The sequence below is a fragment of the Chrysoperla carnea genome, chromosome 1 (genome assembly GCF_905475395.1).
Source record: "Chrysoperla carnea chromosome 1, inChrCarn1.1, whole genome shotgun sequence".
Lineage (NCBI taxonomy): Eukaryota > Metazoa > Arthropoda > Insecta > Neuroptera > Chrysopidae > Chrysoperla > Chrysoperla carnea.
This window is the reverse complement of record NC_058337.1, coordinates 74,079,985-74,104,656: the sequence shown is the minus strand read 5'-3', so window position 1 is coordinate 74,104,656 and position 24,672 is coordinate 74,079,985. Positions and strand designations below refer to the sequence as shown.

At 29.7% G+C, this 24,672-nt stretch overlaps 3 protein-coding genes across 4 annotated transcripts in view; all 3 read left to right on the top strand.

Annotated features, from left to right (window-relative positions):
* LOC123291107 overlaps positions 1–24,672 on the top strand; it is an 827,916-nt gene that overhangs the window by 188,373 nt on the left and 614,871 nt on the right. The gene's annotated exons all lie outside the window — the stretch shown is intronic.
* LOC123291108 lies at positions 4,559–5,726 on the top strand. Its single transcript, XM_044871565.1, has 2 exons — positions 4,559–4,761; positions 5,368–5,726. The coding sequence occupies exons 1-2, from the start codon at positions 4,623–4,625 to the stop codon at positions 5,700–5,702; spliced, it is 474 nt and encodes a 157-aa protein (XP_044727500.1). The 5' UTR covers positions 4,559–4,622; the 3' UTR covers positions 5,703–5,726.
* LOC123291106 (interleukin enhancer-binding factor 3-A-like) lies at positions 16,258–20,479 on the top strand. The gene is made up of 2 exons (XM_044871562.1): positions 16,258–16,446; positions 19,295–20,479. The coding sequence occupies exons 1-2, from the start codon at positions 16,290–16,292 to the stop codon at positions 19,951–19,953; spliced, it is 816 nt and encodes a 271-aa protein (XP_044727497.1). The 5' UTR covers positions 16,258–16,289; the 3' UTR covers positions 19,954–20,479.

The window sequence follows — 24,672 nt, the reverse complement described above, 5'->3', positions numbered from 1 at the left end:
TAAAAACCTTAAATGTTTTGAATATTAAAATAGTTTGGGTTTTATTAACATTGTATCAACTAGTTCTTAACGAAAACTTTAAAAATGAAATCGATATTATTAACACTACTTTTAACAACCCTAATAATTAGTATTGTTAATTGCGATGAAGAAACGGTTCAAAATAATGAACCATTAAGTATTCAAGAAAAAGAGCAAGATATAAGTCTCCAGCCAATTGATGGTAAATATTTTTTAAATAATTTTTAGTGTTATATCTGTAATGCCTTTTTGTTCCTTGAAAAGATAATTAATTGAAAAATTCTTAAATGAAATAAATGAATTTAATAGTTATTTATTATAAACTCTAAAAAAAACCAACATTCGGCTTTTGGCGAATATAAACAGCCAAAAAACTTCTGTCATACAACATGTACTTTTAAAGCCGCCAGAAAATAAATCATTGTGTTAGGAACAAACAAGAAATTTTCTCGAAGCTTCATGCTCGCTAAGGAATGAAGTAAAATTTAATAATTTATAAACATGTTATTTTAATACAAATTTCCATTGATAGGGTTATGAGGGACCAATTGTGATGGTTGTGTTGGTTTTTGCTTTTCTTCCTATTCATTTATGAAACTTTGTGCGTCGATTTTGTTAATTTTGAAGAACAAGGTGCAAAACTTGTAATCTGTGTATATTTTGGTTGAAGTTTATTTAAAAATTATGTTTGATCGACCATTCCAATTATGCAATTATGCAGTTATGACAATTAGTTGTCGACAGTTTACAGTGCGTTTGTACGAATAAGTGTCCTTTTCCATACATAACCACACTCAAAGTTTTCATCTTTAATGGTTTTTATTAAAATTTTTTCAAGATAAACAGCGTATCTAGTTATGTCGGACAAAATGATTTGAATTTTTACATCTAATTCGAATGACAAGAAACAAATCGGATATTAATTTAATTTTGAAATGCCGCTAATTTTAAAATTTTAACTTTGTTTTACTAGAATTTGTAAACTAGAATAAAACACCCAAAATTTTTATCTATATTTGGTTATTGTTGAAATTTGTTTGGTCTTTTTAAGGTTCCAAGGATATTTTGCTGACACGTTTAACACGAACATTAAAGAAAAAATGTGGAAAGAAATTTGGTTAAGAAGGAAAGAAATTAGTTTTAATTAAAGAAATTGATTTTGTACTTGTTTGTGAAAAATAAAATTGATTATTAGTACGATATTTTGGTGTTGTTTGCAGGAATCATAAATGTAGAGCCATTAAATAAAAATAGGTATGCAGCCAGGGGTATTTTTGCCTGACTGTCAAAGAATGTTTACGTTTTTTGTGCGTAGGTACTCTCTATAAACGAAATAGTGAAAGTATAAAAAATCACTATTCTGTAGTGACTTCACTATTTCAAACTAAAGAGAGTATCATGTATATATTTTTGTTTTGTAAATTTCTTTATTAAGGTAATTTTAGGATTACAGCACTGATATTTCCAGATAAAATATGTGCAAATTTTAAACCTTTAATAAAGATTTTTTTGAGTAAAAATTTTTCAAAATTTAAAATGGAGACTTTTTCCCTCCACTATCGTGAAAATTGATAGAATATTAAAAAATCGTTTCACCTAAAATGTTGGCACTCTCTCTAAAGGTTAAAATTTGGTACTCACATACATAGAAAAATGAAAATAAAAGGTTTTTTAGCAGTGGTAAATAAAATTTTATGGTGTGCATATTAGAAGAGATTGATTGTTAGAGAATTTTTTACTCGAAACCCAATTAGGTTATATATAACAAGTCCAAGTTTTTTGTTTAAAAATATTGTTGGTAAGTAAAATTTTTCGTCAGTGATGGCATCACTATTGTTTGGAGCAACATATATTTTCAGAGTAATCCCTTTAAACAAGATTTAAAGCAAATTTGGACAATTTCGATTATTTAGTGCAAAAAGTTGTTTACAAAATACAAATAAAATAACTAAACTTTCAAAAATCGACACAAAATATTGTATAATTTTTAACCTTACAACGGCGAGGGCTATGGGTTTGACCGTATGTTCATCTGTTCCCACCTAACTTCTAAACTATTTATCTAAATTTGTCAAATGAGATATGGTTGAAAGCGACTGGATCGTCCACTGGCTAAAGGCTATGTGACGTCCCATTAAATGACACCTTGTTAGATATAAATAAAAGGAAGTAATTAGTACTTTTCAAAAATATATATACTGTTATACTTTATTACGAAATTGTATCCTCAAAATAGTTTCAAATGTATGTATTTTCATCTGTTCCCTCCTCACTTCTAAACTACTTCCCATAATTTGACAAAATAGACTATTTGACGTTGCATTAAATTGATGATGGCGCCATCTACAGGACATAAAGTCATGAACTAAAAACAAATTTTAAATTAATGATATTGTTTTAGGTATCAAATGAAAGAGGGAACTCTAAGATTTAACAGTTTTCCACGGATCGGAAAAAGGTCCCTCGACTGTAATGACGATTTGACTTATCATAACAATTCCAGATGAAAACCCCGTCGACTACAAAACCACGCTCTTAAAAATATGAAAACAAGAAAACATTTTCATCTGAAATTGTTATGAGAAGCAAAATCGTCATTACAGTCGGGGATTTTTTTTCCATACCGTGAAAAATACGAAATAATGACAATTTTACTTATCAGAACAATTTCAGATGAAAATAATTTTCATACTTTTAAAATCGTGGTTTTGTAGTCGAGACAGAGAATTAATGCCGAAAATAATTTTCCTGATAACACCGAAAATCTATTAGTTTGAAATCGGGGCTGTTAGAGCTGTACGCTGTACCAATGTAAAAATGGGTTTTATGAAAAAAGTTCGACTAGCTTTATAACAATTTAAAATTTAAGCTTTATAAAAAATGCATTGACCTCAAATGTTAGTTTACAAATATAAAAATTGTACTTCCTACAAAAAGGGAAATCACAGAAAAAACTATATTATAAGGAAACCACCCATTTAAATAATTTTGTTTTGATATAATTAGTTTTATTATTTTAGCTTGTAGATATCTTTAAAATTTTGTTTGAACACTACAAAACCTCTGTATACAAACTCACATTGATATAAAGAGTTTTTGTGGTTGGAACACAAACAATGCTTCTATAATTTAAATAATGATTGTAGACCATAGTGGCCTTTCGACCCCCATTTGTTTTGGTTTCTGAAGATTTTGGAAATTTTCGAAAGCAATTCTAAAATTTTGATTTGTTTTTTGAGAATGTTTCACAAGACTACTAGTGGAAGCTATCTACAATTTTTCAACTTCCTATCTTTTATAGTTTTGGAGAAAAGTTTTGTCCTAATTTTCGCTGTCACGGGTTAACAAATATGTTTGCAAAGAACATGTTTCAAACAAAAGTTGTTTGTTCTTTTTATATGAAACATTTTCTATATATAAACTTTTGTGCTATCTCTAACGATTTACAAGATATATACGAATTGACCTATGCTCATTTACGTAATCGTGTTTTTGCGTAATCGTGTTTACAGACAGACAGAAAGACTACCTCGGTGAATTTACAAACACCTATACCAAAATTTAATTAAGTAAATAAAAAATAAATTCAAATGAGTTGAAGTTTGTATAAAATTATTTACTAGGCAAAACGATGCTATACAAGTCGGGGCTTACATCAGCAATTTGAATGGAACTACCAGAGGGAAAATCGCTTGTTTCTATACTTTATGGCCATGTACATATGAACAGTCTCTCCAAATGTTCCACTGCTAAAAGCTCCAGTCAGGCTAAAAGCCGAATGTATAGAAGTAAAATTTGCATGTAGCGGGATGAAAAGGAGGCAATAGTTAAGAGCAAAATTTGAGTTTAGCAGGATGGGCCTAACTGGCTTGAAGAGAGCGGCCAGCCAGTGGGAAAACGAGCTGGCTAAACATAATATAGGTATTTATGAATTGGAGTTCCACAGGGTCCGCCAGATATATAAATGTAGAATGATCCAAAAAAATTTTAGAATTTTTAATTGCCTCGCCATTGTAACTGAATGAAGTGTAATAATTGAAAGTAAAACGTGGCCTACTTAATTAAGTTCATGGATTTAATATAATTCAATTTACAGAATATTTAGAAAAATTGAAATAGTTACTAGTTTACAGTCTTTTCAAAATAGCATACTTCTCTGCCCCATCCTATAAAATTAATATCACCAATTATATTTAATCTGCATACATAGCTGCAATAAGATTTTACTTTCTGTCCTACTGTAAACGAGCTACCAAAAACTTGGTTGGTATGGGTCGCGTTAGCATGGGTTAGGGTTGTTTTTTGTTTTACCTTTTTGGGAGCTAAATTTATAATCTTACTAGTTATTTAAAATCTGATGGAAAAGTATAATATTACGGATATTTTACATAGATACTAAGTTTTAGGTTGTGCATAGTGGTAATAACAAGTGTTTTTTATATGATCTGACTAATGGTCATACAAATTATTGTAGTTTTTTATGCTTACACTCATATTGACTTGAAGATTATTATAAAAGCCATTAATGTTTTGAATATTTAAATAGTTTGGGTTTTTCTATCCGGTAGTCTGAAAGAAGAGCTGATGCTATTACAACAATAATGAAATTTATTCTATTAACATTATTTATAACAATTACAATAGTTAATATTGTTAATTGTCATGAAGAAGCTGTTCTAAATAGTGAACCATTAAATATTCAAGACACGAAACTAGATAAAAGTCTTCGGCCAAGTGATGGTAAATATTTCTTACATGATATATTGACTAATAATAAGATATTTTAAATATAATTAATTTTAAGATATTTTTAGTAATGCATACTTATTGTGATAATATAATTTATAAGATGTTTTTATCGACAAAAAAATTATACACAAGCATAAGCATTAGACCGTATCTTAACTTAAAGTTAAAGATAAAAGTTATGTATATATTATGTATTTATCTAGACGTTTATGTGTATGTAAGATCTCTAGGACGAAGTGCTGAGCTAACACCGATGAAATTTTCAGATTTTCTAAAAAACGCTTGACTGCAGACCTATGACTACTATTTTAAAAATATTGTGTTTTGTATATAGTGTGACTAACTATGGTGATTTATTATTGGAGATTTTAGCAAAAAATATGTGTAGAGACCAACACAACAACCAAAAATTGAAAAAGCAAATTTTCACCAAATAAACCTTCAATGGATAAAGTTCAATAATTGTATAAAGCTATTTCGGTTTTTTATTTTAACTTGTGATTTCTCACTGATTTAATGGTGTGTTTCACCAGAGATGTTTTTTGTAATACACTCCTAAAAATTATATTCATACCAATAATTTTTTTTCGCTTTCAGATTCTAACAGTGTGCTATTAACTCGTTTGAGCCGCACATTCCATAAAAAATATAAAGGTGGTGGTGGTGGTGGCTATTGTAATACTTGCGGCGGTTACCACGTTCAACCAGTGGTAGTTCCAATTTACAAACCAGTACCAGTTATAGTTAAACAACCAGTCATCATTCAAAAGCAGCCAGTTTACTATCAACAACCACAACAACATTATCAACAACCGATTTGCGACCCATGTCAGCAACGTGGGGGTGGCGGCTATGGAGGCGGCTCGGGATCTTATTCATTTTCACAATCATCATCTTCATCATCATCAGGTAGTTTCGGAAAAAAGAAATAAAGACTATGAACTGAAAAATATTAACCAATATTTGTTTATTTAATAAAACTTTTAGCAAAAAATATGTGTACTTATTATTTCAAAAAACTTTTGGTAGCTCTACATAGCCTCGAAGTGAATTTTTTGAATAAAAAATCAATTTTCAAATTTTTCGTTTCATGAAAGGTTTGGAAGGTAATCGAGTATTCGTGTATTTGAAGATAAATAAACCCGCTGCTAGCTGAAATGAAGCAAGGGAGATTTGTGTATGAATCTATCGCTACGAGGCTACCTACAGAAAACGACAGCTGCCTGTAAGAAAAGTTTGAAAATGTATGGCCAATCGAGAAATTTATCATCAAATAATAGATTTTTCGAATACCTATCTTGCATACATTTTCATGTATATGAAAAACTACTGTGTAAAAAGTTATCGTGAGCATTTTTCTTATTACCCTAGTTATCCATGGAGTCTGAAATTTTTCCTTATATATTTTGAAAGACGGAATGGCAAGTATTTCAAATATTGTTTCAAATCTTCCTTTAGTTGGAAAAATCTGATTTCACACACCTCAAAGTCAAACTATATTTTTGCATCGGTAACTAGACATATCGTTACTTTTCGTAGATCAGTTACGTGGTTGGAAAATTCCAGTTTTCTAATTCTCAAACCTACTACTAAGTAGTCCTTTTAAACTAGAGAAAACCATTTACAATTTGAGACATACTTTCTAGCTCGAATGTAGAAAATTTTTCTTAAACATGTGAAAAGTGCATAATTTGTGACAGTTTTTGCTCGATAGCAAAGTCAAACCGTTCTAATTTTTGTAAAAATTAAAAAGCGGCTAAATACGTCATTCTTTGTTTATTTTTCTGCAAACAAATAAATAAACTCATAATGATTAAACAACAAAAATTAATTCAATTAAATGTAGGTGCAATTATTTTTAAATTTGATAAAAATTCGTGCAATAAATAAACATTATTACTTTAATATTGACATTGAGTATTCATTTCAAGGTGACGGTCAAGTCATTATTTTTCAATTCAACCATTCTTTTTCAGTATAATTAATTTGATTTAATAATTTTATTTAAGTGTTAAATTGGACTTTCCATCAATCTAATATATTTTTCAATAAAATTTGGACATTAATGGTAGAAATGAAGTTTAGAAACGAACTGTTACTGTTGCCAACAAAATCTCTTTTATGGTAAATACGCAAGATCCAAATGATATATTCAGATTTAGTTGAGGTACTTATATATGGTAAAAAAATTTTGTGGATATCACTATGTCAGTATTGGTGTGAACGCCATTCCGTGTATCGTATTGAGGTAATTGTAACATAAGCATTAGTTATATCGGGCGAATCAATGTAGACTCACGATACTATCAAGCGATATCCACAATACTTCTGGTGGATAGCCTAACTGAATACTGTAATATTACTTAACATAGATACTATATGTATCTGTCTTTATACCATACCAGCATTGTAGTAAACTTCATGCATTTCTAACCTTATAAGAATAATCACATTTAAATTATAACTCATTAAGACGTTAATCGCTCTCAGAATGAACACAAAAAAGTTATTATAGTTACCTATTTTTCAAACTTCGGGTGCCAAAGACAATTAAGTACCTTTGAGCACAGTGTCAGATAAATCATTTGTCAATTAGAAAAAAAATTTTAATTAGTATGTCTCCACTCGAAATGGAAAAGTGCTTTTATTCGTTTTAAATGTTTTTAAAATATTATTCTCTAATTTGATTCGAGTATCTATTAACGTGAAATTTTGTGCGGTTTCAGTGAGAGTGAGTGAAAAAACCCTCTCACTACATTAATTTTCTCGGTTTGAATTTAATTGTAAACATTATTCTCAGGGGGTTAAAGAAAAATTTAACAATTTTACTAGAAGTGGTATCATGCAAGAAACACCAAATGTCCATTAATTGATTTTTGTTTGGTCTAGTCTAGATAGATATGACATAGGTCAACACCGAAGTGACTACCGCCGATAGTTACATCCTCCTGTTTTTTACCTCCAATATTTGCATCAGTCACGATAAGCTTGCCCTCACTAGTAATGCTTTGGTACTAATATGCTCTATCTGCTGTTTGAAATTGAATCGGGCATCAAGCATGATTTTAATTTTAGTGTTACGCACCTGTTGTACAACTTTCGCAAACATACGTTAATAATGCTGTTAACCTAGTAGTAACGCAAATAACTATTAATGCAAAATAAACCTAGATTTGTTGTAGATAGTTCAATGATTGATAAAATCAAGTTTAAGGTTAAAATTAATTCATGGTGAAGATATTTTACGAAATATAACAAATCAATGAGAATGGTAATAACTATAATTTCAATCTTAATAAAATGTTTAATGATGATTTGTTTTTGTAATTAAATTAAAAAAAACAAAAACAAATTAAAATCACTTAAAGGTATTAAAATATACAAGTCGAACTGGTTTTTGTATTGAAAAGTTTTTTATTTTGGGTCCGGATAATATAAAAGTGGTCGTCAAAACCTTGAATCGTTCATGGATTATTATATGTTTTGGGGCAAAAAGTAAACAGAGCACTCTTTACTGCTTTCGTATATTGTACTTTTTATAAACAGGGAGTTTTTCGTAATGAAAGCATATTTAGTAATCAATATTTATGTAATATGTCTATTCGAATGAGTTCATACAAATCGAATCTACTTGTTCAGAAATAATGACCTAACGGTTCTTTTAACTTGACTTAATTATGTAATCGAAGAAATACATAAAGTCAGAGGATATTAATACATCATTTCGTTCCTTCTCAAACTTTGAAACTATTTGACAGTAAGAGGCGATTTTGATGAAATAACCAAACTATATAATTGTTTTTTACGGAAAACAATAAATTTTTCAAAATTGCCAAATTTATCCAAATAAATGTCCAAAAAAGAGTTTTGTAAATTTTTGAAAAATAAATATATTAAAGATACTTTTTGGTATCATGCCAGATTTTTTTGTTTGGATGCATCTTTAAGCTGCCGAAACATGCAGAAAATTGTTATCTACATGTAGTTTTGATTCATTTTCCGCTTAAAGACTCCTGATTTGCAATCATCATCCTCAAAACCGTTAAAATCAGTATTTTCGTTATGAAAAATTAAAATTAAATTCGCAAATTTTACCAAAAATCTTCCCATTTCTGGGTCATCATTATGATTTTTTATTTTTTTAACCATAGAATTTGTAATCAAACGTAGAAAAGATTTTCGATTTAAAGTCGATTATTTTAACAAATTGGTTTGCGCGCGGTTAAATTTCGTCCACCTAAATCCCAGAAAATAAGATTTTCAAATTGTTAGAGATAAAATTCGACTATACCATGATATTACGAAACGAACAACTCTTGTTTGAGTTTAATAGTGTATGTTGTAAACAATAAATGAGATACCAGATCTTCACTGGATGTTAATTAACAATTACCGGAAAAGAGTGTCTGCCCATTTCACTCGAATCTCTAGAAACTTGTTACGCTATTTTATGTTAATAATACCCAGTTTATATTGATTTACTGGAAAAACCTAGGTAGGATTTTTCAAAATTGTTATATTTAAATTAAAGACCTTCAAATAGTTTTGTAAAATTAAAAACATTGTGTAATGGAAATGTTATGAATGGACTTACTCATAAAATATCTAATTGTACAATCATTTTATTTGTGAATAACCTGAAATTATTTAGCATAAAATTTTTAAATGCTAAACAATTACAAATTACAGAAAGTTATTTAATACATTTCGCCGAAGTGTGAAAATTAATTAAAAACTACCACATTAAAAAATTATTTTGTAAAACTCCAATTCACTTTTCTGACGATTATTCTATTGATTTAGGATACCTTTAAAAAAGGTCAGGCTGTGTTCGATATATTGTGGGGGATACATATTTTACGCTATCTTCTCACGAAGTTTTTGGTGTTACTATGCGAAAATATAGACAAAATTTTATGAAAAAATGAAACAAATTAAGTTCTTTAAAAAGTAGGTAAGATATACACCAGATTTTGGATTATATAATGTAAGTTATAGAGCTTTATAAACAATATAAAATCTTTGAACGGTAAATTGTGTACTTTTTAGATCAAACCTTTATGGATCTGAATCTGCATCTAGCTATAGGAGCTAGTAAGAGTCACTTACTATTGTTAAGGTGCATAATTGAATAAAAAACAAACGGAATTCTGAAAGAGGAGGTAGTTTCAAATCATAAACAAAATTCCTTCAATGTTTACAAATGGGTAATGAAATTTCTTTCTTTTTGAACCTTAGTATATGCCTTATATAACACTGAAATAGCACTATACTTTTATACTTACATTCAGTGTACTACCAAACGTAGGCAAAAAGAACAACAGTTATGTATTATTATAGGTATACGCGTACTATATAACATTACATTTCTGTGTGGTCGGATACTCCTTTCAGATACTTATGGCCTTCACAAATAAAAAAGGGTGAGAAGTGTCGAAGGGCACGCGGTGAGAACTATGTTCCTTTCGTTATAAATTATGTGTACGGGTTTCAACCTGACGACCATCCACATGATGAGTGGGCTCCATAATAACAAGTAATGTACTTATGTGTCGCACGTTTCAAAAATGAGAAGCAGTAGTATTAGGCTAAAAAAATCTAAGAACTTAAATGAAATCCTTTTACTCGAACTATTTTTTCAAAATCAATCCAATTTTGTCTTTCGCTGTAATATTTCATACTTATTGTTAACTTTTTGAAGTAGCTTTTCAGCTTTTAACTTTTAAATTATGTTTAAAATTATTGATTAATCAAAACAATAGCCAACGCTTTATATTCTTCTTAATTACACGAATTTAATTTTAATAACAGTTTTTCATTTGTATTATTTCTTCTTAATTGATACTTAAATAAAAACGACATCATTTGTATTTTTCCATAAAATAAAGAAGGATACATAGAAGTAAAATTTTTACTGTGTAAAATCTTTTATTATTAATAAATGATAAAAAAAAATTAATTTTATTTTTAAAAAAATGCGTAGTTTACGCAGTATCTGCGACAACTTAGAGAAATCCCTGTTAACATCTGCATGATGTTATGATATGATATGTATATTTATGTACCGTTCATTTTTTTATACCATGTATATATTAAATATATCAAGGTATATTAATTTTTTCCCAAAATTTTGGTATAGGTGTTCATACAATCACCTAATTAATCCATTTCTAGTGGCTATCTAAGAAAGCTAGCTCTCTTTACTTACATGACGTGAAAAACAAACGATTCTGTAATTAACACTGTCTTTACATGGTATGTCAACAATTAACTCAGCTTCTTACCACGAATCTACTGAACATGTTTGATAAATGAAGTATTAAACCTAGAGAAGGCTTGAACTAAATAAAAAATATTCTTGATTACTGTTGAGTATCAATTAACACATTTCAAAAATATATTTAGATATTATTATACTTTATCACGAAATTATTCAATTATAATTCAAATAAAACTAAAGCTCAAAACATCAACTCGGCTAATATAAAATCACGCTTAAAAATTTTGGGCACACTACTCGCTTTGTTCATCTAGCTCAAATTGACCGAATTGTCAATCTCTCTTCGATCTTTTTTTGGGGGCGTTAAACTTTTGTATTGTGAGGAGCGAGTACGGAAATCGTATGCCTAAACTAGCTGCAAGGTCTATTTGGTTACTAAAAGTTAGGGAGGAGTATCAAGAATGCACAGAGAGAATACACTAAGTAAATGAGAGATGTAGGGTCTATATACAGAGTGGGTTTCAAGCATCTTTGGATATTGTACATATGTCTGTAGTATGACTGAATACATCCGTTTACTAATGCATCTAAGCGAGAGGTATTATACAGATACGATAAACAGATACGATACGACAGGTCTTCTGTTGTATGCATGCAGAGAGTGGGAGATTTGTTGCATTTTTAATAGTTAGAAAGAAGGCTAGCCCAACAAGACAACAATGAAAATTATTCAACAGACTCTTACTACATGTGAAGGCATACAAAAGTCAGTAGCAGTGATGATTGACGAACTTACTAGTTATCTGTAACTAAAAAACTCCCACCTCCAAGTGTCTTCCAACTAATGTTCAATGCATGATTATAATACCTCTCGCTTAGATGCATTAATAAACGGATGTATTCAGTCATACTACAGACATATGTATATCCCAAGATGCTTGAAACACACATGGTACATATAGAAGTAGGTTATATAAATTTAATCATAGGTTCGTATCTAGGTACAAAAGCAATAGTTTCATTTGCTTAAAGAGAAAAATCGCTAAAATATTTATATACAAATTATTATATTATTCTCTTAATAGATGAGTAATTTTTTGTATTTTAAAACTTTAATAGGAACTATTTAATTTATTACTCATTTTCATTTTCAATGGTAAGATAAAGTATAATGTTGTTCAAATGTTGTTGTAAGCAAGTCATAGTACATATGATTTTTAGAGGTTACACCAATAGCTTTTCAATTTTGTAAGTAATTAACTAAATGCTTAAACGATCGATTGCATCAAATTATAATTTGAATCAATTCTGATAATAGTTGGGGCGAATAATACTCCAGCCAACAGGTAGTTTTAGGTCGAAAAACGTCAAAGTTAATGAAACTTTGGGATGTTATTCCGGGATGGTTAATTAACATTTTCTCAAGTTTTATACCTCCAGGACACTGTGTGAAAAGAGGAGAGGGGGGGAAGACTGCAAAATTCTGATCTTGCTCCGTTTTTCCCCATGTTCTACGGCAAAACTTTTTTCCTTAGGTCCTACGGCAAAAGCTCTTTGGTAATTTTTTGTAGAACGCTAGTTTCCTACTATTTTGACTATTCAAACATGTTTTAATGTCAATTCGTTACTGAGATATGGCTCTTCGAAAAAGTACTTTTTCAAAATTTGCTAAAAAATACCTAAAATACAGAATTCCATCATATTTCTTCTGTTATACCTGAATTCATATTACTGGACGGCTGCAGTGTAAGATGTCTATAAAAGAAACCTATCGCCCATACATATAGATTTTGCTATACAAAATACAATCAATGTCATAGCAACTATCATTGCATCATCATCAGTAAGCAATAAAAATAGCCATCTATAAAAAAGTATATCTTAAGACTCGTTATACGGCACACCAAAATTTGAATCACTATGTACAATATAATAATAAATGTAATAGTAAATAAAGGTAAGATATATAATTTTAGCCAGTGGAATTTCAACTGAAATATTTAAAAAACGAAATTTTTAAAAATGACTCAAATAATTTTACAAAAATTTATTATCATATTCAATAAAGTAAGGATTTCGTATTCTTTCTACGCATTATGACATAACAACCATTACATCGTTAATTTCTCAGTTATTTTAGAGTAAGTACATCTTTATTTCTAGACGCACTTTTGCAAGTCTTTGCAGTAAATAAAGACGTTAATAAGCACTAATGTTAAATACATTTTATACATGAGTTATTTGGTAGTCAAAAAAGGACTAAATGCGTATTTAAATGCATATGTGCGTTGCACATAGCATATAAGTACCTAATGTCAATGTATTATCCTGTCAATAAAACTCAGAGATATAGTACTTTACGGTAAAAATAAAAAATTCACTCACCTGAATACAGACAACCAATAAAGTTCCTGATTGAAATTAAACTGTGGATAATAATTCAATTACGGTGAATCAAAAAAGAGGGCCTTGGTTTAAGTTTGTTGCGTATGTTATTAGCATTTGTGCTTCCGATTGTCTCCGCCATAGCATAAAATTACCAACCGATTTTAGCATACGGGCATAATAAAAATATATAAACAAAAATTTTAATGTACCATGTTTTTATAACGGACTAAAAAGTATAAAATAATACATAGCTATTAAAACACTTGTAAGATTGGAAACGAAAAACATGAGGCGCATGTAGAAGACACTACACTCTTTATAGTTATGTATTGCATACGTCTCATGTTTTTACAAGTATTTTAGCCATTTAATGTGAATCCATTGTCATCCACTTTCCTAGCTATGGTCCAAATTTCAAGTCTCTAGCTCATCGGGAAGTTAGTTTAGGTTGGGTTAGGTTATATTTGCTGTCCACGAAGGACATAATTAGGCTATTGAGCCCATTGTGATACCACATATGTGTTTTATCACCTTTCCGCTGATAATTTCATTTATCAGATCCTCAATTTCAGAGGCTGAGTGCACCTCCTTCATGCATATACCATGCACTACACCAGCCCATCACAACTATTAATTAAATTATTTTTGTTACGGCGACTGGAATCGAAACCGCTACCCAAAGCATACATCGGACGTAATTGGTTACGCCTTAGCTAATTGAGCTAATTGGTTACGCCCTAACAAAATTCCTTTCGGGCATACAAAAAGCGAGTTCATAAAAACATGTTAAAATAGTCTCTGATAATGCTAACGATATTATTATTGCTGCAACAAAATTTCTTAAATTATAATTTTTCCCTTCATCCGATTACAAAAGTTTATTATTTGTACTACAATAATATAAATGATAATAAACAAAAATTAAAACCATTTACGTATTAAGACCATTGAGTTTTTAGCGTTAAAAAAAAGTAACTAATATTTCAAATATAAAAAATAAAAAAAACCTGTTTCTTGTGGGGTTTTCTGTCCACTAATTACATACTTTGGATGTTCACATTTATTTTATATTCTGTTTCATATAAAAATTGTTGTTAAAATACGTAATTCAGATCGCGATTAGCTTATTTCAAATTCATTACAATTTATTGAATTAGTTGTAAAGTATATAGTTTTTGATTGAATATCTAAACGAAAATTCGATTGAATTAGTGATTAATTTGATGGCTGTCTATTGAATTATATTTTATTTAATATTCATATCATGTACAAAAGATGTATGATTCATATCTTAAAATGAAATGATCAAGATTCAATTATCAAGTTAAATATTCTGTTCATACATCGTTTTGATTTTCGAGATAGGTCCCTACATATAAATATGTTAAACATAAGATGAAAACATAATCATAAACTTAACTACATGAGCACTGTTTGCGTTTTTATCGTACTATAAAAGTAGACAAAATTATTAAAAACTGTTTAAAATCACCTCAGTAAATACACAGGGGCATTTCAGGAAATTGTGAAGCCGACGGGCTTGCCAGAAATGGCACAATGCTGCCGGACACAAGCATCAATAAATACCCGGGAGTTCCATTTGCGACGTGCAAGTGGCTCCTGAAAGAGGATATCTTGAAAAATACCAATCTTAGATGGAGGGGAGAACGTACTTGTGGTACTACAAGACAGATATGGTCTGAGTACAATCGCAGGCGTTCCGAAGTTCTTACATCACTTCCATGGGCCTCTGTTTGCAAAGTTGTTACGGCTATCACAGGACACTGGCTGGGCGGCAAGCATGCTGAACGCTTAGGCCTGGCAGGGGATCACGACTACTGCAGGAGCTGCCACAGTGGTGAAGAGGAGGAGACAATGTGTCATCTTCTCTGTCACTGTCCAGCTCTTGTCATGGGGAGATGGACTTACTTGAGCCAATCTCTCTTTGATGACCTCTCCGACCTAAAGTCAGTCGACGTCAAAACCTTCCTGCTGTTCTTAAACAGCTCCAAATGGTTTATGGAGTAGTGGCCGGGGATGGGCCAACTCATTTACGGTATCATAACGGACCCTATGGTCTAAGTGTGTCCCACCCCAAGACAGCCACTCTAACCTTATCTAACCTAACCTACAGGAATATCGCTATGTCCTACATCGAAATAAAACGTGTTATTTACTTGCACCAAGAGTTTCATGGCTTGGCACGACAAAGGCCGATTATCATGACTTGAGTGAAGTAGCTTAATCTTGTATTCACCTATGCTTAATCTTTTAAATCAATGTTGTCATTTGATGTTAATTTTCAAAACAGAGTCAGGATTAGTTTTCAAGTCTGACCCAATGCTCTCAGGCTTGAATTAATTTAGCTGAGTTATTTGAGCGAGGAATAAGACACAGCGTCCCAGATTCTTTGTTTTAAGACTAATGGTAACGGTTTTAGGTTGAAACGTAGCTGGAGTGAAACGTAACTAAATAGGATCGAAATTTACCAACGATAGCTACATAAAAATAGCTTTTACCCCAAGCTTTAATAGTTATACATGAAAAATAGTTCACAAACATGGACAATATCCTAACCCCTCAAATAGGTTTTCCTGCTTTAAGTTTTAAGTCAAATAATTGTAGATGCATGTTAAATCACTAGTAAAACCGAAAAGGTAAAACGAACCTATGTGGTAAAGCCATCAAAATAGAGATATGTTGAAAGTAATGTGAGTCAGATGATAACATATTCAGGTATTGATTTCGTAATTTTATGTGGCAAAGAGTACAAATAATATCCTGCTATAAGTATTCATGTAATGAATCCATCGTTGTCAGTATTTATAATCCTTATTAAAAATTTACATCCGCAATTTATTTATTATACTTCGAACAATTAAAATAATTTAATCAGATAGCAAATACTAAAATGCATTTAAAATTATTATTGGTTAGTTTATTTATTGTGTTTAGTAACTATTGTTTAACAAGTGCAGCACCCACGCCCGATGAAACAAATTTAGAAAAGAAAAATGTGGAAGCTACAAAATTAAATCCAGTTGCGGAAGAAGCTAAATCAGATACAGGTACAAAAGGACGCATTTTATTTTTTTCAAAACTTTATTTTTTAAATTTTTTGTTGTAATTCAATACGAAATTGCAAAATGAAAAAAGTTTATAAAATTTTCTTAATTTTCCAATGTTTCCCGTTTTTAAATCTAACACCACAAAACTCGTGCATGTTCACCCTCAGATTTAGATTTCGCGACCTTAAAAATTCCAACTACTTCTTAATTTGTGGCACTGATAGTGAAACTTAATCTATGGTCGAGGAATTTTATAATTCTTTTGGCAATCAAAAAATGTACGTAAATGACTTCTTTGCATGTTTCATTCATGTTTCCATTCGACATTTTGGTCTATCGTGTTTTCTGATTTTCAGTTTAGATGTAGCGAGCCCAAAACATTTTACATAGTAGCATTATTTACTAGTTCCTCTTTTTTAATAATAATTTGTCTATTGAAGGAGCTTTTTCTTAGATAGAGGCTAGAGCGAGAAATATTTAAAAACTGGTTCTTTTGAAATGTTTTTTGAATTTGTACCTACTTCGTTAATTCATTAATATCTAAACTTTAAAGATATATAAATAACTTATTAAACGACAGCAGCCTCAATAATAAAATTATCATGGAAAACATGAATATTAACTGCTCTGTTCCTAATAGACCAAGAGCCAGTGACCAATTTAAGGTTGTCATTTCAAAAGTCACGAAACTTTTCATAAACAAACCTCAATACCTGCAGATACTGAAAAGCCAGTTCTGGCAGCTCAGTGTGGCCGGGTTAAAATACCCTAATTTTTTAAAGATGGTAAGAAATAAGGCTCACTTTTGTTAAAGCTCTCACTCTAACTGATAGGTTTCCATGTACATTGCTCTCATTCCCACGGACACGTTTTTTGCTCTGGCAGACTGTTGGTGATGGAATTTCGTTCTGGCATTAAATATTATGAAATATTAATATATTTTGTTTATTCTGTTAAAATTTCAAGACTGATGAAATGACAACATTGGATTTTTTTAAAATAAATATTTATAGCATTCTGGCAACAATTAGGAGGGACGTAAATGTTCTCGCAAAAATTGTATGAAGTAAAAATACTGTCGAAATTAATTTCCTAAAATTTTATGACTTATACTTTTACAAAAATGATCCTTATTTCTTACCCTCTTTAAAAAATTAGGGTATTTCAACCCGCCCACACTGAGCTGCCAGAAGTGGCCTTTCAGTATTTGTAGGTATTGAAATTTTTTTATGAAAAGTTTCGTGACTTTTGACATGACAACCTTAAATTGGTCACTGGCTCTCCGTATATAAACAAACAAAATCACAAATACACAAAAATGTATTCTTATTTTTGGTCCGAATTTAATAAAACGATAACGTTATTAATTTTTATTTTTAGTTCTATTTTTAAGAAATAGAACAACTGATAATCAAATTTTGCAAAAGGATTTTGTACATTATGTACCCGATTTAAATTGCTAAATTGCCTTTGAAAGATTTAGTGCTTTTAGGGTCAGAAACACTTCGTTAATGCCATATCGATTTATTAATAATCGTAAGAGAAAATAATAATTAAATAAACGAGTTTAGATATGTTGTTGCTTTATAGCTATTAAAATTAATAATTAAAAAATGTATTGATTAAATTTTAAAAAAAACATGTTTATTAATTATTAATAATTTTTTCAAATAGTAATAATTGATTTTAGATACTGTAAAGCGCTAACAAAGACAAGTCTAGATTATTTCGGTATATTTTCATATCCTACGGTTCTATATCTTAATCAATCGATATCTCTGAAACGAAGTGATTTCGAGCAAGCTTCCAAACTATTGTATGCATTGAGTTCCTAAATATACATTACCTCTCGTTTTTGTCATTTAAACCAGAAACATACGTCAAAATAATAATAATTTGAAAGAAACGCATGTCAATCTATCAGTATCGACACAAAAATTTCGACAACAGAATTTCTATGATTGACAATTTTTTTTTTTCAACAAATTTCTTTGAAAAACTGAAAAAACTTAAATTACTAATAGGTAATAGGTAGTTGTATAAGGGATCTTTTAACTCGTTTCTAAAATGTTATTAAATACAAATGGAACAAATATTTACAGATAAATAGAATTTGAATGAATTCATCATTTTTATTTCGACCATCAAAACCAAAATTATCTTTGGATTTGGCTAAAATTCGTACTTGATCCATTGAAACTCATAGTCCGCCAGATAATCAGTTTTAAGTATCATGTTTGTTTTTAATTATTTTGATAAATAAGTCGACATAAATAGAGGATTAGCATTAATTAGAGACTCATTTCTTTTATCAGGAATAGAATAATCAATTTTTTTGACTTTCCCTATAATATTGCCTGCATTGAAATCTTTATAACATGTAATAGCTTCTGCGTTAAGAGCGTAAGGTCATTAGCAAAAAATTGTTGTTTATTAAATTATTATTCTTATTCTAGGATTAAATTTAAACTATTTATTTTTAACGTCGGATACTATTTTGTATTAATGTATAACTTTATAAATAAGTACAATCACACAAAATCTCTCGCTTTTCTACTACTTACATCCTCCTCCTTCCTTCCCGATTTTCTGACCTGAAAGAATCAAAACAAAAATGAATTATGCATAATAAATCGTTCCAATCACAAAAAAAAAAAAGTCATTAAACCTTAAAACTGATTTTGAAAATAATTAATAAATCACAAAAATCATACAATAAATGCAAAATTGTCCGTAGAGTAAGTGGGTTACAAAGTTTGTGGGAAATAAACAAATAGAAGAAGTAGTATAATTTAATTTTGGATACTTAAGTTTTTTTGGTATTCATTCGTTTATGTTTTTGTTTCAGATGGAAAAACACGTGAATCTAGGCACTTAAAGCATAAATTATTCGGATTAGGTTTAGGTGGTTTCGGAATTCAAATTGGTGGTGGATTAGGAGGTGGCTATGGAGGTGGTTATGGAGGTGGGTACCAACAAAGTAGTGGCTACCAACAAAGTGGTTATCAAGGTGGTTATAGCGGCGGCGGTGGTAGTACATGCGATGTTTGTGGACAGCGGCAGCCTGTTTACGAACAACATGTTCATCAACAACCTGTTTACCACCAACAAGAAATATATCAAACAGAAGTGAAACAACCCATTGTACATCAAGAAGTTGTACGAAAAGAAATTATCCAACCTGTGTACAAACAAAAAGTCATTCAACCTGTCGTACGTGAAGAAGTCTATGAAAAGGCACCAATTTACAAGGATACCATTTATGAGCATGTACAACAGAAACCTGTTGTACAACAACCCGTTCAAGGCGAATATTGTGATCCATGTGCCCAAAAACAACAATTACAACATGGAGGGAACTTGGGTGGTGGTGGTGGATCTGCTGCTCATTCTCAAGCAAATAGTCAATCGTCAGCTGGCAGTGCCAGTTTGGGGGGTTCATTTTCTTTCGCGCAAAGTCAAGCTAGTTCACAATCTGGCAGCGGCAGCTACGGCAAGAAAAAGTAAACAAAAAAAGATTAAGTCATGAAGAGAATTTAAATTTAAGAAACGAAAAACATTCGTGTTTGATTTTAGCACATTAAGATGTAATATAGGGTGATCTTAGAATTTTTGTTTTATTCCCCATAACTTTTCAATTGAGTGAGTAAAATTTCTAAAAATCGTCACCTTCGCCTCATTTGTGATATCAGTCCTCGTAATTCTAAAATATTATAGGTTATAACTTACGATTTAAACATTTTTTCGATCAGGATGCCTTGAAATAACGATATTAGCCATTAAAATTTTATACCTACTTTATATTATACTATGTATTTTACCATTTTTTAAATAAAAATGTTTAAAACTTTGAGCAAGTCGTTCGGACTTTGGACAATATCAATGTTTGTATTGCGATTGTAACAAGAGAAAAGACTTTGAGTGCTTACACCATGGTCAATGATCAATTGTGTAAGCCCTTGACCTTTGTGTGTTCGCTGTTGCACAGTTTCGCCATACGGATTTTATAAAATAAAAATGTATTTTCCATATATATTTGTGTTAAAATTATACATGTACTTATTTATTTTTTATTTGAAATAATAAAAATTATTTTACGAACGTCATATTTGTTTTCTTATTTTTTTGTTGGGATACGTTAGTAAATAAATTTTACCTGATTTAAAAATATAATTCTTAAAACAGGTTTTATGATTTTAAGCAATAAATTCACGGATAATAAATAATAAATAAAACAAACAATAGTTACAATTTTTTCCATTTGTTTTTGGTGTGAAGATGATAGTTTTTTTTATAATTTTTATGGTAATCCTAAAGCACGGCTGGTCGGACTTTGACTTATATAGGATCTCAATTTTGAGTTTAGAATTTACAGAAATTGACTTTGAGGTCATTTTTGATTTAAAACTTTTTGAAACTTAAACTATAATATGAGATATTCAATTATCATAGATTATTAATAAAAACTCTAAGTATTTGAAATTAAATTTATTGAATTTCGACTACAAATTTTTGTCATCAATATGAACATGCTTATCGTAATTACAGTTCTGAGAGACATGTTGCAGTGAAAATACAAATTTATAATATAGAAAATTGATCTAGGGGTACGGATAAATTCGATACTTTAGTCCTCGATAATTAACCATAGTAAAAAGTGGTGTGTTTCTCAATCTAAACATTTAAATTTTGTAGAGTTAAAGCTCCAACCTTGCAATGAACACCTTAAGTGCGTGACTGTTTTTTTTTTTTCGATTTTTTCATTTATTGAATACTGTTTTAAATAATTTTTAGCATATATTTTTATTTAAAGGCCTTCCACTGCATCTTTTAAGTAGTAAATAATTTTTTAAAGTTTGTAAATTTCACTTCTTTGTTAAATTCGTAAGAAATCATTTTGTGTTGTTTGCTATTTATAGCAAAACATCCAATATTTCCTTCCAACAATAAAATATCCATGGATTTTTTCAACGTTTCTAATAAATTTAACCTATGTTGTAATTATATTTAATTATGATTAATTAATCATTTATTATACTGTATAATCGTTAGAATTTTTCAATGAATTATGATTGATATCGTAAAATAATTAATGATTATTCTTCCTGATCTACAAGTTTCACGGTCTTTCATCCTTCAATCAAGTTATATGTGGTAAATAATTAGATAGGTACATAGATTTATATTGATTTGACTTTAACATCAATAAAAAAATTACACATTTTACATGCATCAACAAATTATAAATTTTATAACAAAATAATAAGACAAATAAGTAAAAATAAAAAATAATTATCTTAAAAAAGAATTGTAAAAAAAATTTGACATTTTCAACTATTTTATACTCTACAATGATATATATCGTCATTCTCACAGTGTGGTAATTAAAGGAATAGGACAATCAAATTATTTATCTTTAACAAAAAATGATTTGATTTAAAAAACAAAAAAAGTAAAATTTATTAGAGCTTGAATGTATGAGAGGTGGGACACCCGACAGGAACTATATTCCTTTCGCACCTTCGTATATTATAAATGTAGCGTTTCTTTCTTTACAAGATATTTCTCTGAAAATTTATAGTATTAATCTTTAAGTCTAATACTTGTTTGATTCTTTCAAGAATTTAATTTTATAGCTACTTTTACTTTTTACTTTATGAAATAATTGTAGTATTAGTTTAAAAAAGCCATACTTCTGATTAAGTAGTTAACCATAATGTGCGTACATTACGTTTTGTTAATATGACATCACATAATTGCATTGAACTTACTTTAAATTATCTCTGTTTTCTTTAACTTCTGATAACTTTCACAACTCAAGTTAAATGATTAAACATAAAATTTGTACAAAAAATACAAATTGACATTTGTAAAAGATGTTTGCATTTTCTCACAAGTCGTAGTAACATGAATCGATAGAAAAAGATTTAGTTTCCTAAGTAACCTAGATGTCGGTTTTTGGTGTCTGTTGCAGTTGCTTTGGTTTAGACTCCCAAACAGCAAATAAATATCGTGCGATAAAAAACATTGTTCCAAAAATTCGAGATCTACAAATTTCATAAATTCTACAGTATTAGACATCAACACTTACGTAACCAACATAATTTTTATGGTAAGCCTGCAGGCAAGGGGGGGAAGCAGCTGATCTGACTTTTTTTGAATCAGAAAACCTGCAAACGTAAAGTCCATTGATTATCAGGTGAAAAACATTATCTTTATGTGGCCTTGGTATGGACAAGACTTGAAATTATATTTAATTTAACTGATTGTAATTAAAAATTAAAAGGAATTGATAGATTTTTTTTTTTAAATACGTCAGTCAATCATTTTAGTTTCAATGGAGTATTTTATTTGAAAAATAGTTTCCTAAGCAATTAAATCACCGAAATATATGAATGGAAAATTGCTTTTACTTTGATAAGTTGTAATTTGGGACGTTAATTTTCCAAATAGAGTTACCTCTCGAGAAACTACAGTTTCTAGAAAATGGGGATTGTAAGGTTAAATTTCACAATTACTGAATAAAATCTACAATATACATTTCGCTTGTGTAAGTAGTTGTGCTTCCATAATAAAGTTAAAATTGGAAACTTCACTTAGTTGCTCCCTACCCCAATATTCTTTTTACGATCTTTTCTATTAATGCTAGATAATGGCGGTTTTTTTATACTCAAACCCGTAAATGTTATAATTAAAACAAAATCAAAAACCTTCAATTTTTCAAACAAACGTACTACGTAGATCTTGTTTCTACGTAAGATGTTAAGGTGTTAATGGACAGGAAAAAGACACCTTGATTGGATATTGAAGTTCTTTATCGTAGTGTAATTGGATATTAGCGAAGCCAAAATGATAAATGTGAAATGGTAACCATGGATCTTATTGAGCTTACATAAGATCAAAAAGAAATAACAATCACCCTGTCGTTACAAACTCCTTCCACCCAAATATCCATTTTATTTTAATCCTCTTCTACACGAGAATTGCGGTTTTTGTAAACGAATACGTTTAATTTTCTCACAACGCAATAATCAGAAATGTTTATTTTTGAACTTTCAGGCTCGAAATGTTTATTTTTAACAAGATATATACTATGATGAGGATAGTTACGCTCAACACAGAATGATTTATTCTGAAATAGATGGTTGGAATATACCTTAATTAAGGCTTGGAGATCGTATATTTTTTTTGACCTCGGCGAAGAATGAGAAAACCCAATTCGTAGACGTAAATTTATATTTATTTAATATTAAAATTGTAAATATAATAATCAACAGAAATAAAAATACAGTAAATATAATAAATTTATCAAGCAGAGTCAGAAGCAGATAGGTAGTGTTTACATGGATTCGTTGGCAACGTAGGCAATGAAATTGTCGACGATGCAGTGTGGCGAGACGCGAAAACAACAAATTGTTACTTCGAAGGTAATAGCAGAAAAATTTTCTAACTATAAAACTCCTTTGTAATCGGGTAAGTACCAGTAATTATTATAATTTAGTTCCAACACTTAAAATTAATATCCTCTTATCTCTTTTATTATTATTTAATTTTGACCATCCAAATTGTATTTGACGTAAACATGTTATTATTATTATATAATTTTGTAAATAAGAACCGCATGAATTTTTTTGTGAAGGAGGTATAAAAAAATTGATGTCTAATTATTTTGATTCACTACGATAATTTATTTTATAATCAGAAATGTAATAAAAAAATATAAATAATAGTTAGTAATTTAAGAATAAAAACTCTCTTAAAAAATTAAGTTGGTAAACAACAACATAGTTTGAAATCAGAGAATAGCATAAAATGAACGTTTGACCAACATAATATACAATTGATAATTTACCAGTAATTACAAAAGTTTTTTATTATGAGCTGATATATTTGAGATTTAATAATAAAATTTAATTTAAAGTTTTTTTTTAAAAGCTTAGAAATATTTTAGGTCGATAGAGTTTCGGATTGTACGTGTTATTTTCAGGTCAGAAGTTGTTTTAAGCTCTGGAGGGGGGTACTCACACAATGGATCTGCCGAGTTTACTCGTCTGGAACCTGGGGACTGGAGCTACTAACAAATTCGGTTGGAAATTTTGTTTTACTTCCTTAAAAGCGATATTACTCGTAAATGAAGCATCTTAGGATACTGGTGCTAGGGAACTTTTTGTCCCTTAGATATTTTTCTAAAGCTTAAAATGAAAAAAAAAAACAAACAAACAAATT